Raw genomic sequence first — 18,360 nt, 5'->3', positions numbered from 1 at the left:
AGAGACAAGAACAATCATGGATAATCCAATTAAGGGTTAGATTGAACGGCGCGATAGTCTGGACAATGGCTTATGATCGTCCGCCGCGATAGTCTGGACAATGGCTTATGATCGTCCGCCGCTTGTGCTGCGATGCGCAAGAAATTCGACTCTATCCGGCGAAGAAAAAGTCCTTCCGCCCAATCGACGAGAAACTGAAATGCTCCACATGTAACCCTGCATGTCTTCCAACCTAAATCACTCGTCCCATCTGTCGCTCCCTTTCTCGCAAACCCAAAACCCTTACCACCTTCCTCTCCTATATTAGGACACATCTTTCTCACTCCCCCAGCTCTGCGGACAGAAAGAACCCCTCCTTCATCCTCTTCACCAATGCCAGACCGTCAATCGGGGCCGACGCGATCAAGAACCCATGGTGGGTCTACCCAACCAACCCTACTCCGTCGGTTCCATGAACACACCCCCAATTCCGCACAGGTCGTCGGGTTCTTGACCCTCATCATCTCTGGTGGGATTTTGCTCTTACTCACCGGACTTACACTCACTGCCACCGCGTTAGCGCTCATTTTCTTCACCCCATTGATTATCCTATCGAGTCCGATATGGATCCCGGTTGGCATCGTTCTATTTTTTGCCACCGCCGGTTTCTTTACCGCGTGCGCTTTCGGACTGACAGCCCTTGCCGGCGCATCGTGGATGTACAAGTACGTCAAGGGACGACACTCGCCCGGCTCTGACGGCATAGAGTACGCCAGGAGTCGGATCGCCGATACCGCCGGTCATATGAAAGATTACGCGAAGGAGTACGGTGGTTACTGGCAGAGTAGAGTGAAACATGCCGCGCCGGGCGCGTAATCCTATATCCCTCTCTTTGTTTCTCATCTTTCTTTGGTTAACAAATCTCTCTCTGTTTTCTGCGTTTCCGTTTGTATTGTAAAGCAGGCATCAAATATCCCATTTTCTTTTAAATGGGATTCTACTTATTCTTATGTCTTGCATTTTTATTTTTTGGGTTAGGTTATGAAATTGGACCACATTTCATAACATTCTCAAACTGTCGCACGTGACACTAGTGACTAGTAGCCAAACCGTTAGTGCCCAGCGTAAGTGACGGGGAAAGTCCCCCGTTTTAGGCATAATATGAGGGAAAGTGAATTCAGAGGGGTCGGGGAAGGAAGGCTCTATCGAACGAAGGGTTTCAGAGAAAATAAAAATAAAATTTTTTTTCTCACTCTCGATCAACATTCAACAATTTCAATCGCCCTCTGTGCCACTTGTCTCCGGTGCTCGACTCCCATCCTCTTGTCGTCCCCAGCACCAACAACCTTCGACGACATTTCTCCCTTATCTGCAACCTCTCTGGCTCCTCCCTCGTACGCAATCGTTAGTGATTTCAATTGCCCCCTCTGCGATATCTCTCCGACGCTTGACTCTCTTCCTCTTGTTATCCCCATCACCAACGACTGTTGGCGACTTCCCCTATCTGTAACCTCTCCGACTTGATTCGGAAGAAAGTAGGATAAAAATTTCTTCCTAGTCATCGATGGTTAATTGGTCTTGTAGGTCTTTGTTTAGAGCATTAGCTATCAAAAATTATTATTAGTATTAATAAAAATAATATATTTTACATAGTTAAGTATGTATGGGGGTATGTCTCTAATTTGTAATAACCTTGTCCTTGTCCATGGTTCGCTATGGTAACTTTTGTTTATTATATAAGTACCGATGTTTCATTTGCCATGAAAATGAGTGTGTTTGTGGTGGAGAACATTGTGAAGATAACAATAAAAGTGAAAATGAAGAAAGTGATAGTAGTGATGATGTTGAGGATCATGTGGATACTCGAAGAAATACTCAGAGGGAGTCCACAGTACAATCTACAAGAGCATCATATTATGAAGATGTTTTCAAAATTCAGATGTGGCAAAATTATTGACTATTATGTTTTAATATCACTAAATGTTTTGTGTTGTACTTTTGTATGGACAGATATAATTTTTTATATTAAAAAGGTGATTGAGTTATATTTGTATTATTTTTATTTTTCTTATTACGATGTTTGTGTAGTATGCTATGTAAGTACGATATTTGTATAATTATTTAATATTTAAATATTACAAAATTAAATTTTAATTACAATTTTAATAATATAAAAATAAATAGTTGTTTAATTATTATTTTTAATATTTTTTTATTAACTAATATTAATTTAATTTTGTGAAAGTCATATATATCAAAATAATTTATTTAATAAATAATCTATCTGCATTTTATACCGCACTTTATATTGTGCATAGTAACACAAACAAGTACTTTACACTGCACTTTCTATTACTTACGCTACCATAAATAAATACTTTACACTGCCCCCCCCCCCCCCCCCCCTCCCCCCTCTATAAAACTACAAACTAATTACATTTTTTGAGTATTTATTGCTTTGTTACGTCTAACTCGATGATTTCATGTAGTGAAAAGATAACACGTTTGGAAGACAAATTCGTTGACCCGTGCGAGAAAACAAAGAAAAGAAGTGGACGGGAGGTGCTTATCAGTTTTAAATGAATCGACCAAAAGAGAAGGTAAACGATTCGCGGGACTAGGAGTCTTGGACTCGGTTGCATTTGTCGCGGTGTCGCCGCAAGACAAGAAGCCAACCTTGTTAGTTGTCCTTCGGTTCATAAAGGCACACCTAGTTGCCACTCGCCCTTTTGTTGCCTTATTAGACATGGCTGGACAGGTTCATTCCAGCCTTCATAAGTCAGAAATCAGAACTCACTCGCCTCGTTGATCACCTACCCAGTTCACTTTTAATCACGACGATGAATTGTCTAAATTCCTGCGTCTGTTCTGGTATCAGAATGATCAGATAAAGAATCGAAGGAGGGTGATCAGGAGATACAAAACAATACTGGAAATAGCTCTCCCATTTTGCAACTCCGTATGATCCAAATGATAATGGTTTCTCTAAACGTACAATAAAAAACAATAAATTACCAAGTTTCACTTCGTAATCTGTCTGAAAATCTAGTTTTACATATACAGGTAGGCAATAGCTATACTGGTATGTAATCTAAAACGAGAACTTTACACGTTGAGGAGCAAGCTCTAACTCCCTGCCTTCTCGGTCACGACGACCGGAAAAGAAAAGCTGCTCTGCAGCGGAGTGGTGAGCGGCGACCTGGGTGGGAACTCCGGCACTTGTTTCCCTTCGTTGTCGTAGAAAATAACTCCCGAGAAATCCAAGGGCTGACACTTTTCCCCCATCAAGATATCCCTCTGCCACAACCCGCCGTCGCCGAAACCGTCGTCGGGTTCCAACTCCCCCCCTCTCCCGCTCTTCTTCTTCTGCAGGAACGGGATGGCTTTGTTGCTGAGAGTTGTGAGAAGCAGTTTGGGAGAGGTGAGCGGCGACTTGGGGGCGATTCTGGAGCATCCAGACTCGGACGCGCGTGGCACCAATTTCCTAGACACCCTTCTCGCGTGTTTAGCGCACAGAGCAACCAGAGCCACCACTGCCACGAACAAGCCCATCTCCATCGGCAAGGCCTGCCAGCCGCCCGAGCTACTGCTTATGAGAAGCTGAACCATGTTTGAAGTCTCTCCAGTTCCCAACACCTCTTCGTTCTGCTTCTCTGCTCCTGAACGAGACCTTGAGAGGCCTTCAGAGAGGGAAGGATTATATAAGCCCGGTGATCGCATTCTTCCTTCCCCGCAAATTTGACCGGAAATAATCGGTAATTTACCTCTGACTGACACTCGGAAGGTAATTTGATTTTCTACTCCATTAATTTACCGTTTGCCATTGCTCATTCCTTTCATGTTAGTGAGGATGAGAACAGGAAGGGAGAAAAGACAATCTAGTATCAATGAAAGGGTTGACTGCTTGCATCTCGGAGGCCTGATCCATTTCCAGGTGGGCACGACTTTGGTTGGAATTAGGACTAGGTCCACTCTACCTTCCCCTACACAAGCTTTTCTTCTCTGGAGATAAACCTGACCGTGGACCATAGTTGGTAAGTGATGGTACACGTAACACCCTCAGTTATTTTGTTTCTTCCGTAACTTCTTTTTTCTTGTGAAAAATCATTACCAGGATTAATATGTCACATTTTTAATTACATATGTTAAAAATCCTTTCCACTCAAATTTAATATGGTATTAGAACAAAATTCTTATATATGAGCAATCACCCAAAATTATCCATATGCCACCATAGGAGGGGTCTCTACCTAAATTATCTATATGCCTACACGTGAGAGGGAGTGTTAAAAGGATAATCTCATATACATTAGTGAGTACAAAGATCTTGTATTTATTAGATAAAATTTTTTTTTCCTAACCGGGACAAACCTTAGCAAGTTCCGTGCGTTGATGATGTACGAGAAATGGGCACTTTCGTGCTGGATGAACTATTGTCATTAACGATAAATACATGTATTATAGAATAAATAGTCTCACTCGTCACTTTCCATACTCACATTTAAAGTTTATTATCGCTGATATTCCATTCTTAATTACTTTTTTCGCGTTCGCTCCTGCAATTATGCGTTATTTATTTTTATTAAATTGGTATTCTGCAATGTTTGGGATATGATCTTGTAGTGATAGTTAAGTAATCGTCTTTATAAAAATGTCATCCTCTCCACTAATCTAAAGTCACCTACCCCCATCCAAATTATCGCTTTTGCTGGCGTTGAATGCCGCATTTTCGCTTTCATGGTTCTCATCGACCCAGAGGATAACAACAGCGATTGAAACTCCTATATTCTATTCCCGATTTAAAATATTTTAATTGGCAGCCCTGAGGGAGATAATGGCCACTTGTGGAACAAGTATGGAAGATTCAAGGCGCAGAACCGTAAAGAAGAAAGTGGTTGATAATCTGCCATTAAAATGGTTTACGGAACAATCTTTGTGCCACTTTTGATGGCCAAGAAGAGGCGATTTTCTTCCGTGTCAAAGTTGAAATGAAGGAGCTCTGTAACTATTTAATGTCGAAGGCTTTGAGTTGTGGTGGTCGGCAATGGCTGACTTGACGTTTGTGTTGAGAATCTCGAACGTTTGAGGAAATAAGAATAGCTTCTAAGGGAATGAAAAGTCGTGATATCATTGTTTAAAGATCACAGAACCTTTTGCTTGTGAGACGATGGTCAAGAAGAAAAAACAATTGATGTTCGAGTACTCATCCGCAGTGGCGTTGAAATGTTCTTATGTCAAGGATTACGCTCAGAGATTTCCAGTGAATCAAGTGGTTTACTTTCTGAAACAGTAGATGAAGCGGAATCGAAATCGTTTCTGATATCGAAAGGGGCGGAATTTGCTGTGCAGTGGGAGTCTGGTTGTGCGAGTTCGGAGAGCAAAATGGGTCCAACTGCTTGCACTGAACAGAGGTATGAGAGTTCCCACTGAACATCGAAAATCTAACATCTTGGCATTAACATAGTAGACTTGGTAAGAAACCAAGCTGCCACGTGGAAATGAAAGAATAATTATTAAAAGTATACAATTTAGAAATAAATGGGATATTGATAATTTAAATTTTAGAAATATTCTATTCCCGATTTCCCACGGATTCAGAAATTATTTCGTTCGAGATTCATTCAATCTATTAGCGGGCCCAATGTCTCATTTGGTTTTAACGTTGAGGCCCATTGCCCATTAACAAGTCTTGCATTTGGTGATTGTAAAACCCGCCTCTACATTTTCCTTTACACCAAATCTCTACCCCGCTAAGAAGTATCCAGTGACCAGTTAATTGGAATTCAGAGCTTCATGGGAAGCTTCTTTCCCGCTCCCAGAACTGTATTCCGCTTTGTTTTTCCATGGAAAGCAATGGCGTAAGAGAGACTGAGAAAGCAGTTGAAGCAGAACTGCTGGTAAGAGTTGGAGACGTAATCTCTGCAACAAACGGCGCGAAACTCGTCGATGAAGTCATTTGCGCTCTCCATTCCCTCGCGGTTCTGATTTTCCCAATCGATTCTTCTCTTTTCTTAGGTCATAATCCTTCTCAGTACGCTTTTTTAAGTTTTATCAGGCGTTCTCCTGTCGACTTGTTTTGAATTCTGTTTCTGTTCCTCAAATGATTCTGCGGCGGAAGACAGAATTGCAACAAGAGAATTCTGTAATCACTGTAGAACGTTATGGAAATTCTCATGAACAGCTGTAAATTATTGTTGACACTGTTTTTAATAGCATCCGGAACGTTTTGATTTTATTGTTATCATTTTATTTGTTTGTGTTGTAGGTTGCGTGGATCACCGTTTCAGAGCTCAGGTTAGTTCTTGATGGCTTGTTAATAATTATGCCTTTATTAAGATGTAAACTTCCTCGAGCATTGTTTTTTTAATTTATTTTTAACTCTTTCTCCAACCTGAAGAAGTCTTATCGGATTTGTACAACTAATCATGCTTTAGTGTAGAGTTGCAAGTTGGTTGGGGTGTTTCAATGTTAAAAAGAGTAGGTTCGCGTAGAACAATATTTGGCTATGCACTTGTTTCATGTCATCTCTATGATGGTCCTTATGCTTGAGCTCTATCCTCTGCAATCAATTTGTTTCTAGGATCCGTCCAAGTAGATTTTTCACCTTTTATTATTTATCTGGTATTACAGATCATTCAATCAAGGGTTCCTACGGAAGCTGAAAGGGACAATTGGTGTCACATTTTCTATCATGGAGCTGCATTTCCAACACTTTCTAGGACATTGTTATACAGTAAGCTCTTGTTTTCATACTAGTTCTTTATTCTTGTTTTCTTTTAAATGCTGAAGGGCTGCTACTTTATAATAGGTACCAAATAATTTCTTAATTAACCAAGATTAACTAAGATTCACGCCAAACAGTTTATATGAAGAAATACCCTAGGTAAATCAATTCAGGTTCTTGTTATTCAAAAAAAAAAAAAAAAAATCAGTTCAGGTTCAGTAAGAAGTATCTGATTCCAGATTCAGGCTAATTATGAAATATTCTGTTCCAGATAATTGCATCACTCATTCTCATGGCATTTGGGTCTGAATATTTACTGGTAGCTGGACTTCGAACATAGCACATACTGATCTCAGTTGTTACCAAATATGTAGATGTGACTTCAAATTGGCTGGCTTGCTTCCCTCGATCAGCAAGAACACATGTTTATGATGCTTTCTTTCTCAATGGGCCAGTATCTGAAACTGTTCAGGTTCTAGTTCCTTGTCTGCAGCAGAATGGGACCAAAGAGTTTGATGTCAATTCTATCTGTGCAAATGCTGAAAGGTACCTGGTGAATGGTGAATACATTTACTGTGGGTGAAAACTGTTGTGTTCATGCCTATTTGTATTTTATTGTTTTCAGTGAACCTATCAGTGCAAATGGCAGCATGTTGGATGACTTGATCATCAGTTGTTTAGCTGTAACAAAAAGTGCAAGTTTATTTTTTTCTAATTTCTACCCTATGATCGCATCACCTTGGATGAACAACAGTTTGCTCTAGTTTATTTACCAACTAAAAAGACATCTCCATCTGCAGGTTATTGGTACTGTGTTTGCTTGATAATGAGGGAGTGAGAAATCTGGCTTATGAATTTGGAGACTCTTATACAAGTAGAGAGTTTGTTTCTGGGGATTTCAGTAGAAACAGATCGGCATCCATATCTAGGGTGGCACAGTTAATTGCATCAATTCCTGATAAAGCAAGGCCAAAAGCCCCAGTTTTACTTTCTTCACAGTATCCTTTGATTCATCTCAACAGGAGGGCCTCTCTTTCTCTCTCCCTCTGCCTTACTCCCTGCCACTGTCTCCTCTCTCTTTTTCTCTATCTCCATCTATCTATTGATCTATTTATCTAACTATCTTTCGGAGTTGGGTTGGGCTTGTAGCTCAATGACTGTAATGGGATTTCTTTTGTGAGGTGTTGGGTTCAAGTTTCACTGTAAAGTGTATTTTGTGTAATCAACTTTCAAAAAAATCTATGTATATCAAGTGTTCCCTTAAAACAAGGGCACGAGTATAGTGCAAATATATGTCATCGACTCAATTATAACTTAAGAACTTCAGATAAGATAGGCTGTCAATTGAGCCTTGGCTCAATGGTCACATGGGGGCGGGGGGATCTAATCTGTGATCTTGGATTTGAGTCTCACAGGGGGAAAGGGGTATGGTGTGTGTGTGTAATCAACATTCAAAAGAAATTTCCCAGGACCATATGACTACCCATATTTTCTGTTCCTCATTTACACTTTTGTTTCATTCAGTTCATCCTTGACTAAGGTACTATATAGCCTCTTCTTTAAGCAGATTACAGTTCAACTTCTTGCTGGAGGACAGGCAAGGGCTATGAAATTATCTGATAGAAAAGATGCATTGGAGAAGATTGCCATGGATGGTCCAATTTTATTTGTTGGTGAAACATTTTCACGCATTTGTCGTCGTGGGTTCTCAGGTACCATTTGAGGTCTATTAAATATTTTCCATTATGAGAGTGGAAGCATAGCACAAAGAACTAACTGGATCTTGCAGTTTCTTCTTTCCTGTTTTGTTCTCTATTTGTTAATGCAATGCGACTGATCTTGCCTTGTAAATGCTGACTTTTAGCAGTCTACAGATATCCTTTTAAATGAAATGGTCTCACAGATTCTTCAACATGTAATTGCCTTGTAAATGCTGACTTTTAGCAATCTACAGATGTCCTTTTAAATGAAATGGTCCCACAGATTCTTCAACATGTACGGTGCTGCTTGTCATCAATTACTGGCTCTGAGCTTATTTCACAATCTGAAAGTCTGTTCTGGCTGAGCCTCATGGAAGCAGTACGAGACCCATATGCCATTGAAAGAATTTCTGAAGGGTTATTGCGTCAACTGGCAGTGCAGATAGTCTATGATACTGAAGCTTACTGGACGCTTTGGTTGCTGTTTCATCAAATTATACATCAAAAAGTCATCAGGTTGGTCCACATGTTTATTTTTGGTCTATATTTTTCACATGACGCCTTCTATCATTTGTCGCAATTTTGTTCTGGTGGTATTTTTTGAATGTGATATACTTATTTCTACCTCCTTCCCGAGAAACTATAACTCAAAGTTACAAAATAACTTTTTCTTGTAGTTGATTTGTTTTTTTTGTATACTCAGGGCCATCTTTGTTGACAAATTCTTACTTTGGAAAGTGTTTCCTATCTGCTGTTTGAGATGGATTCTTCAATTTTCTGTTTTTGAATGCCCTCCATCCTCTCCTGCCTCATTGGTGGATTGTCAGAATAGGTCCAGCCTCCTAGAAACTGTGATATTGGTGGTCGGCCTATGGTCCACAAGGAAATTCGTTCAATCAGCCACACTAGAGCAGCAAGCTTGTATCCTTTTTGGGTTGCATGACTAATGATAACTATGCTTTTTATCGACAGGAACTTGAGTAAGCTCAGGGATACATTATCTTGCAGTTTAAATACTGGTTCAGGGGTATTTTGGTTATTTTTATATTATGTTTTATCCTAGTTTATATCTCTTAGATAGATAATGTTTTTATACTTTTATTTTTCAAGTCTCATTCAAAACAGGGTTGTATTTTAGGAGATACACGAATTTTTGTATCTACCTATGTTTCAGGTCTCATTCAAAACAGGGGTGTATTTTAGGAGACATATGAATTTAGGGGTATTTCTATCATTTATGTATTATGACTTAAACCCTGAAATAAAAGAAGGAAGCTCGTGCCTTTTTGGCACGAACTTCAATGCAGCCAAGGCTATTCTCTCTCCACTCCCTTTTCACTCTTTGCTTCTCTCATTTTCTCCCTCAAATCTCTTTATTTACTGCAAATGTTGAGGATATTCTTAAAAAGGAGCACCAGATTACATTGCCAAATATCTAGATCGTTTGGGTTCTTAGTATGACTCCATTCGAGCCCAATTGTTGGCCAATGAGAATGTGACCAGCTTAGAGCAAGTCTTTATTAGAGTACTTCAGGTGGAAGGTGCAGTAGTGAATAAACATGAAAAGGATGGAAGCCTATCAGATGTTGCTGCTCTTAACCTTTAGTCATCTACTGGTAAGCCCAACGGTTAGTTTTATAGTGGTAATAACAGAGGTGGAGGTTGCTCTTTCTCTACCTGTGGTTGTGACTGAAATTATAGAGGGGATCGAAAATGTATTCACTGTGGTAAGTCTAACCATATTTTTTATAAATGTTGGGAGAAATTTGGTAAACCTACTTAGGCCAATTCCATAGTCACAAACATATATGCCACTTCTCACATTGGTTCATAAAAAGAGATTCAATAGTTAGTACAACGATTGGACCAATTGACTGCACCATCTACTACTTCTACCTTTGAGTCTCATCTTTCATCCTCAGCAAGTGCCACAATGGCGGGTACATACACTGAATGTGTCTCATTCTCCCTCTTAGATCATCAATTCAGGAGCCTCTATCCATATGTACGTATGTCTTTATTTCAGTCTATAAATCTGTCTCCTTCATATCTTTGGAGTTACTTTAGCCAATGGGGCCACCTTTCCCCTTCAAGGGGAGAGTACTTTCATATTACTCCACAAATCTCCTTAGATCCAGTTCTCTTTGTCCCAAAACTTCCAATCAACCTCAAGTCTTCAATAACTTTTTCTCCTACTAGTATTTTTCAGGACTTACAGACGAAGAGGACGATTGGTTCCGAACATGAGAAAGGAGGACTCTACCTGCTAGATGATGTTTTTATTCCTAGAGCTATGACACTTACTACTGCTAATTCTTCCTACTTATGGCATCTATGCTTGGGAAATCTCATCAATTAAGCTGCGTCAGTCTTTCCCTTCTTTACCAACAGATATTTTATTTGATATCTTGGGAACTCGTAATCCCACATAGGGAGAATCAAAGAGGTGTTTGCTACTCTAGCATTATAAATATGTAGCTCTCTAAGCATGTACGGCATCAAATTCAATAAACTTCTCTTTATTTGGCTTAGTCCAACCCAAGGCATCTTGACTGACGATTTAAAGGTCTTTTTGTAGCTCACCCCTCGGTAAAGGTAAGCCAATTTGTTCTTTTGTCCCTTCGTCCTTAGTTTTACTTTGGTCTTGTTGAGTTGGTGATAATATTAGTTGATTTCATAGTAACTTAAGTAATATATGTGTGGCAAGTAATTACTAAGTGAAACAAGTCACAACTAGTTTATCATTGTCCTACGAGATTATTTAAGTGTCTTAGTCCTAGTCTAATTAGTATCTTGTGTTTAAGTATTCTAGTTCTTTAGTGTATATTGCAGTCTTTCTTGAACCCTGTTTGCGAAACGCCTAAAAACCCTATCTCTACCCATCAGATCACCACCAAACCTATTCCATTCTCCTCACAACTCATCCATCTAATCAACCATATCTTCCGTTCTGCTATCCAAGTCCTAGATCGTGAGTTATAAACATGTAATGTCAGAAACCCTAAGTATGCCAGCCTGCCCAATATTCAGATTATCTGATATTTTTCAGGTAAAAATTCTTGATTTCTTCCTTGCAATGAGTCAACTAGGTAGCTGGATTCAGGATCTATCCTCATGAAGCTTTGTATGTAACCGGGAGGTAACACATTATATAGTGCAAATACGAGCATTATTCTGAACACTTAGTCTCTATCTATTTGACTTTCTGCCGAAGGAATGAGCATACAAGTATCTGTTCTCTACTCAGAATCCGTATTTTTGATTTATTTTTAAACCTGTGATTCTTAAATGATACTTAGATATAACTGCTGCAGTGGGTTTTACTGTGGAGAAATTGTCCAAAGAAGAGCTAGAGAAAACAAAGGATGTGCTTCATTCAATTCTTCAAGGAGTCAGCTGTAACAAACTCTCTGTCTCATAGTTTGTGTTACTCTCCAAATCATGCTGTCTTGTGTTTCTTATATTATATTTCAACCAATGGCGGGTAGGCTGGAAAGCCCAAACTACTTGGTGAGGAAGATGGGTAATTGTGTTGCATTGGTTTTCTCAAGAGTAATTGATCCAATGAATCCCCTTTACCTTGATGATACTTGTAAAGAAGACCCTATTGACTGGGAATTTGGGTTCACTACCCTACATAGAAAAATATCAGATGCTACTCTTGATGAAGCAAAGAGATCTACCTCTGTAGCAGAGAAGGAAATAGTGGACACCAAGAAGCAAGCTAAACAAGAAGCTACAAGGGCTAGCATTGATAAGGAGATATCTGAGTTTAGACTGGTTGATCCAGATGAAATTATCGATCCAGTCACTCTAAATAATGAACACTTTGATAAAGATGATGATGATGAAAGCAACTCTGACACGTCAAGTGACTCATCTTTACAGCCATATGATCTTTCTGATGATGATTCAGATCTGAAAAAAAAATTCTCACAGCTTAGTGATATAATTGCAGCTTTACGCAAGCCTGATGACCGAGATGGCGTATGATGAACTTTGCCCTTATCAGCTTTTCTTTTTTAGTGATATTTTAGAATTTCCATGTGCCAGAATTATAATTCAAATTAGTATACTGAGAAAACTAGTATTCTGCTTAAGTTCTTAATTGAAGGATCTTGAGATCATATTGTGGCATTCAATTTTGTTTCCTGTTCTAAGTCTTTTCTAAGTAAAGGATATTTCGTAAGTCCGTTGTAGATTACAATCTTTTTTTCAGATTCACATCTTTTATGGCAAATTATTTAGTTTGCCTGTTGTTTAATACATATACGCAACTTCATTGTGGGATGTAGATATATGAATGTCCAAAAAGATTACAAAGCCACAACAGTTTCTCGTCTTCTTTTTCTACTTCTTCTTCTTTTTTTAAAAATATTAATATTTTTTAGAGAAAGAACAGTTTCTTATCTTTAATAAACTTTTAAGAGTTAAGTGTAAACTGTCGCAAATCTTTTTTGGAACACACGTTTGTCTCAACCTGTTTGTCTCACTAATTTGCGAGGTCATTTGATTGGTGATAGTTTTACAAGATTTCATTTATATGGTGGTAACTGTGATTGAGGACTCTCATAATCACATGCACACCATTGTAACAATGTTCTGAGTTGGGCAGGGAGGAAAATATTTAACAATATACTAATGCCTGTTTTCAGACAAAAAATAGAGTGGAAAACTTTCTCCTTACCTGTTTTAAATCCTCTTCTTTTTATTAAATATGTACTATTTATTGCAGGTAGAAAGTGCCCTTGATGTTGCTGAGAAGCTCATTAGAACATCACCCAGTGAACTGCGACATATTTGTGGTGACCTTGCCAAGGCACTCGTTCATATTCGCTGCTCTGATGTCACAATAGAAGGGGAGGAGGAATCTGCTGAAACAAAGAGACAGAATGCACTCCTTGCATTAGTTGTTATGTGCCCGTTTGAATCTGTGGATACCCTAATCAAGCTATTATATTCACCAAATGTGGATGTCAGTCAACGGATCTTGATTCTCAATGTCATGACAGAGGCAGCTGAGGAGCTTGCCAATGTTAAAGTTTCAAAAGTCCCATATCAGCCTGTGGAGCTTATCTCTCCTCTATTAGGAAGTCGGCCATGGTTTGTCCCCAGTCTCAAAGGACCTGTAGGGGCTGGACCTTGGAATGAGGTCTCAGAAACGGGAACCATTTTGAACTTTACTCATCGGTATGAGAGAAGCATTCCTTCTAAATCAGGTCAGTTCAAGTCAGGGAATTCACGTAGATGGAGCCTTCGGTCACCTAGGATAGAAGGAAACCAAGTAGAGAGTTCAGAAAATAAGTTTCCATTGTATGGAGCTGCTTTCATGCTTCCAGCCATGCAAGCATTTGATAAGAAAAGGCATGGGGTTGATTTGCTTGGTCAGGACTTCATTGTTCTTGGAAAACTTATTTATATGCTTGGTGTTTGTATGAAATGCATGGCCATGCATCCTGAAGCTTCAGCTTTGGGTCCAGCCCTTCTTGATATGATTAGTTATAGGTAACAATGAGTAAATTGTCTTTTGTCTTTTTGCACTATTGATTACGTGATATTGCAAATTTGATTCTCTTATTTTCATCTGCATTCAGGGCGGTCTCACATCATGTGGAGGCATATGTTAGAAAATCTGTCCTTTTTGCTGCCTCATGTATATTGGTAGCCCTGCATCCTTCTTCTGTGGCATCTTCTTTGCTCGAAGGCAACCATGATATTTCTAGAGGACTTGAATGGATTCGCACATGGGCACTTCAAGTAACTGAGTCTGACCCTGATAGTGAATGCTCAATGGTATGTGAAAGATATGTGATCCCTTCCAACTTTTTTATAATCAGGGTTTAAGCGAAATTTTACAAAAGGACAAAAATGCCCCTCAATACTCAAAGTTACACATCTCCTAAAATACATGCCTAAATTGAATGAAACTTTAACTAGAGATAAAATAAGACATTATCTATCTAATAGCCATACTATAAGAGAAAACGTAATGTGAAAAATATGGGAAATGACCAAAATATCCCTGAACTTGTATTTTAACAGTATGTATCTGTAGAAGTGCCTGAATAATTCAGAATCTCGTTTCTTGATTTACGAGAAATTGTGTGGCCATTATATACTTATTAGTTTTCTAATTTCACTTTTTTTTTATGCTTAGAAGTTATCTGTTTCCTACAACTGTCTTTCTTGTAAGTTGTTTTATTTGTAGTAGTGTCTTTTATGGTAACATTAGGTGGTTCCTTTTTATTCTGGTGTTTCTTGCTACTATTATTATAATCTCTAGGATTTCCTTATTATTAATTAAAGTGGTTTATAAAAGGAACATGCAACAACTATCACTCTCAGGCAACTTGCTGGGAAGTAGAGAACATGTACAAGTATAGTGGTGGATTTTTATTCTATCAAATAAGTTAATTTCTAATTTTTATTACAAGAGTTTTGAGTCTAATTCAAGTAGAGTTCTTTGGAAAATCAGTCTTATTAAGTTTTATGTAAAAGTGTTCTGTTGGAGGAGGTTACTTTATGTCCTCTCCAGGCAGTGGATAGCATGTCTTACTTTTTTTGTTCACAGCTATTGAGTTTTTTTGAGTTTTTAATATTTTCATCATTGCAAAAATCCTCTCCAATGTTAAGTGACAATTCTTGGTGTGAGCAGATTTGTAATTTGAGTTCAATACTTCTATGTTCATAATTAGTTCTATTGTTTCCCTGTTTTTCCTATGGCTGCATTGAGGTCCATTCATGCTTCTGGAGGCTGATGCTTCATGTTAATAAAAGTTAGATCTACGTGGCTTTCTCGATGCAAAGAAAGAGATATTTATTAAGAAACATGGAATTGCAGTAAGAACTTCATTTGCCTGTATAATGGTATTTCTCCCCAATGATTCATTTTGCAAACAGTATCATCATTATTAGCATTGTTGGAATTAAAGTTAGAGATAAGCTGGTTGTGTCTTCCTCCATTCTTCCCTATCATTATCTTACTCCTAGGTCGCCCCTCGTGTCTCTTCTCACCAACTGCTTCCTGTCACTTGTCAGTTTTATTTATTTTCTTGTTGGTTTATCAAATCAACCTCTTCTCAGTTCTCATGGTGGCTCATGCTTTGTCAAGTGTGCCCAAACATATGTCAAGAATCAAAAGACTTAGCTGGGAACATTTCTTGAAGAGATTGATTCGGACATATTTTCACTTTCAGACCTTCATGAGCCGGATGATTGTTCTGGAGTCATGTATCATCCACCGACTGCTGTTGGTGTTCTCAATGTTTTCTACACTCTTTAGGCCTTCTTTTACATCAAACTGAAATATGCCACCTTTTTGTAATACTGATAATCTATTTCAAAAAAAAATATTGATAATCATGGTCATAGTTGTTGCTAATCAGCCTTATGACATGCTGTATTGGTATATAATCTGTAACACAACAGAAAAGGTTTTGAATAGCCTTAATTGCTTGTTGGCATTAACTAAGGAGTGAAGAGGGCATTTGAGCGAGGCAATCCTGGGTATGCAGTGCTTTTCTTTTGGATTTAGATACTTCAATCTTTTGAAATTCTTATTGAGGCGTGTTATTCTTTCCAAAAGACATTGGAAGAGAAACAAGTTGGAAGACATTTCAATGTTGAATACTGGGACTGGAAATGGGTGGGAACTGATAATGTAAAAGTTTGATAACAATCAATCAGTCAATCATGAGTTGTCCGGAATCTCATAGAGCTAAAGATTTCATATCATGAGTGCTGACATTACATTGACCAGTAATATTGCATCTGACCTTCTCCTTTTCTTTGGCATTAATTTATAAAAGACAGTACTAATCAGTTTTGTAATTATAGATGGCAATGAAATGTCTACAACTCCATGCTGAGATGGCTCTTCAAGCTTCCCGAGCGCTTGAGTCTGGAGACAGCCTGAGAGCAAAAGGTGACAAGATATCATCTGGTGTGTTAAGAGGATCAATCATACTACCCTACCCAAAAACTCATTTTTGAGTGAAATATACTGTTCTATTCTTCTGGCATTAGTCTTAAGCTAATTTTTGCTTTCATTTGTGAATTCGTAAGTTGGTCTGATTAAACTTTGTGGTTCATTTTATCCAAAACGACTTATCGTTTGATGCTTGCTTAGTTTGCCTTCTCAGCACATGACATTGATCTCATGGCAGTCCCAGAAGATGGGCATGTTTTTGCCTTAAAATTTTGAGCTACATGGATACTTGTGTCCTTCACATTCTCAGTTGAATCACTACGAAAACGGTTTACACATTAAAGAGATGCTTTGTCAGTCTTAGTCAATTTGATAGGCAGCCACATGAAATGTTTCAAAACTGTAAATATTATTTAGCTACATTTCTCGTTGTTTAAAGCTATGACCATGAGGATGATGATTCTACTAACTTCGTTCTATACTTTGCCCAACAGGCACCACTCTACGAACGAAGTTTGTGAATTCTTGGATGTACATAACGTAGTCACATAATGCAAACCTAATAGCATTTTACTGATTCCTACTCGTTTTGCTTAATCACTGGACAAGCATTCTATATTTATCTTGTTACTGTACAGGAGGATGGACTCATCTTCGTGAGAAGACATTTTTAATTCACATTTATGGGAATTATGGGAGGGTGAGGGCTAGCAGTTCCCCTTTGGTGGAAGAGATCATAGGGGGGTGCCCCCCTCTCACCAACTCTAAAATCCCAATGGACCAAAAACTGTTCCCTGCTAATTAACGGTAGGCCACCTGCTGCAAATCATGAACTAAAGCGTTGATGCAAATTCTTTACCAAATAGAACTTTAAGAGCATTTAGGTACACAAGTTTCTTCATCAAAAAAAGGTACACAAGTTCAGAAAAATATTTCAAAAGAATGGCAATCTTCTTTGCTTAGAAGCTTCTCTAGTCCCTTACTTGAAACCTAAAGCAAGCCTGATACCTACCATTGCTAAATATCTATAGAGTATCCCAAGGCGTAATTTGTCATCTGTTGCTCATGCTGCAAATGCAAGCCCTCGGTTCCATTGGTTGCATTGGAAAAAACAAATGTAGTTCCCCAAATGAATTATAAAGGGAGTTCTCATGGTAACCTTTCTCTTTCTAAAACCCACAGAGATATAACAGATACTGCCGTGCACTCGACGGTTACAGGGCAAAAACTCGTTCTCAATTCTCACCTCCTACCGACACCCGATTAATCGCTGGTCAGCTTGACGGGTAACGAGAATGATATAAGCGAACCGGAAACCACGGTGCAAACTGCTGTAAAGACTCGAAACTTCTGCCTTAGTTTTGTGTACAAAGAAGTGAATTGCAGCCACCTGCTGTCATGGCGAGATCGATCCGAACCATTTTCACGGTTAATATCACGTCAATCTCTGCCGCTACAAACGTCTTCTTCTTCGTTGCTGCTGTTTTTGCCATCGTTTCCATGGTGTCGTTCCTTTGCACTTCTCGAAAGCTCGGGCCGCGAACACAGACACATCATGACGAGGTTCAATATCGGCCAAGCGACCGTAAGTTCGTTTCAACTATCAGCTGTATCAGTAGCAAGGCTCATCTGCTGGCGAAGATGATTTCCTGGAGAGAGGAGGATGAAAGCGATGAAGCTGTTTGGAGGAAGACGATATTGATGGGCGATCGATGCCGGCCGTTGGATTTCTCCGGGAGGATAATCTACGATTCAGAAGGATATCAGATGCCGGAACCACCGAAGCGAACACCAAGTAGCGATTTGTTTACTGCCATAGCTTCCACAACAAGATCTTGACAATTCGTAATGCTATGATCGTTTTCCCGTCGATGTGAACTCTTGAAGGGGGGATGCACAGGGACTGTTTCTCTTATTACATCGTCTCCCATAAATTTTTTAAATAAAAAACGTTCTTCATATGAGCAGCTCAAATAGTCCAGCACCTGGTACATCTGGTATTTTTCACGTTGTTTTAATTGTCGGGTTCA

At 38.9% G+C, this 18,360-nt stretch overlaps 2 protein-coding genes across 2 annotated transcripts; both read left to right on the top strand.

The window, feature by feature from the left end:
• The first annotated feature begins 372 nt into the window (after positions 1 to 372).
• On the top strand, positions 373 to 855 carry LOC137940879 (oleosin G-like). The gene has a single exon (XM_068785999.1). It carries the CDS (start codon positions 373 to 375, stop codon positions 853 to 855), a length of 483 nt encoding a protein of 160 aa, XP_068642100.1.
• A 4,347-nt stretch (positions 856 to 5,202) lies between these two features.
• Positions 5,203 to 16,524, top strand: LOC137940878 (uncharacterized). The gene is made up of 14 exons (XM_068785998.1): positions 5,203 to 5,390; positions 5,747 to 5,994; positions 6,245 to 6,273; positions 6,610 to 6,712; positions 7,078 to 7,249; positions 7,504 to 7,701; positions 8,255 to 8,415; positions 8,658 to 8,919; positions 9,107 to 9,324; positions 11,703 to 11,801; positions 11,888 to 12,390; positions 13,139 to 13,908; positions 13,998 to 14,196; positions 16,240 to 16,524. The coding sequence occupies exons 1-14, from the start codon at positions 5,203 to 5,205 to the stop codon at positions 16,393 to 16,395; spliced, it is 3,306 nt and encodes a 1,101-aa protein (XP_068642099.1). The 3' UTR covers positions 16,396 to 16,524.
• Positions 16,525 to 18,360: the final 1,836 nt, after the last annotated feature.

This window comes from Aristolochia californica, unplaced genomic scaffold (genome assembly GCF_029961685.1).
Source record: "Aristolochia californica isolate CCGP_79_NKW_82.1479 unplaced genomic scaffold, dmAriCali1.0.hap1 SCAF_9, whole genome shotgun sequence".
Taxonomy (NCBI): domain Eukaryota; kingdom Viridiplantae; phylum Streptophyta; class Magnoliopsida; order Piperales; family Aristolochiaceae; genus Aristolochia; species Aristolochia californica.
This window is presented reverse-complemented; position numbering and strand designations above follow the sequence as displayed.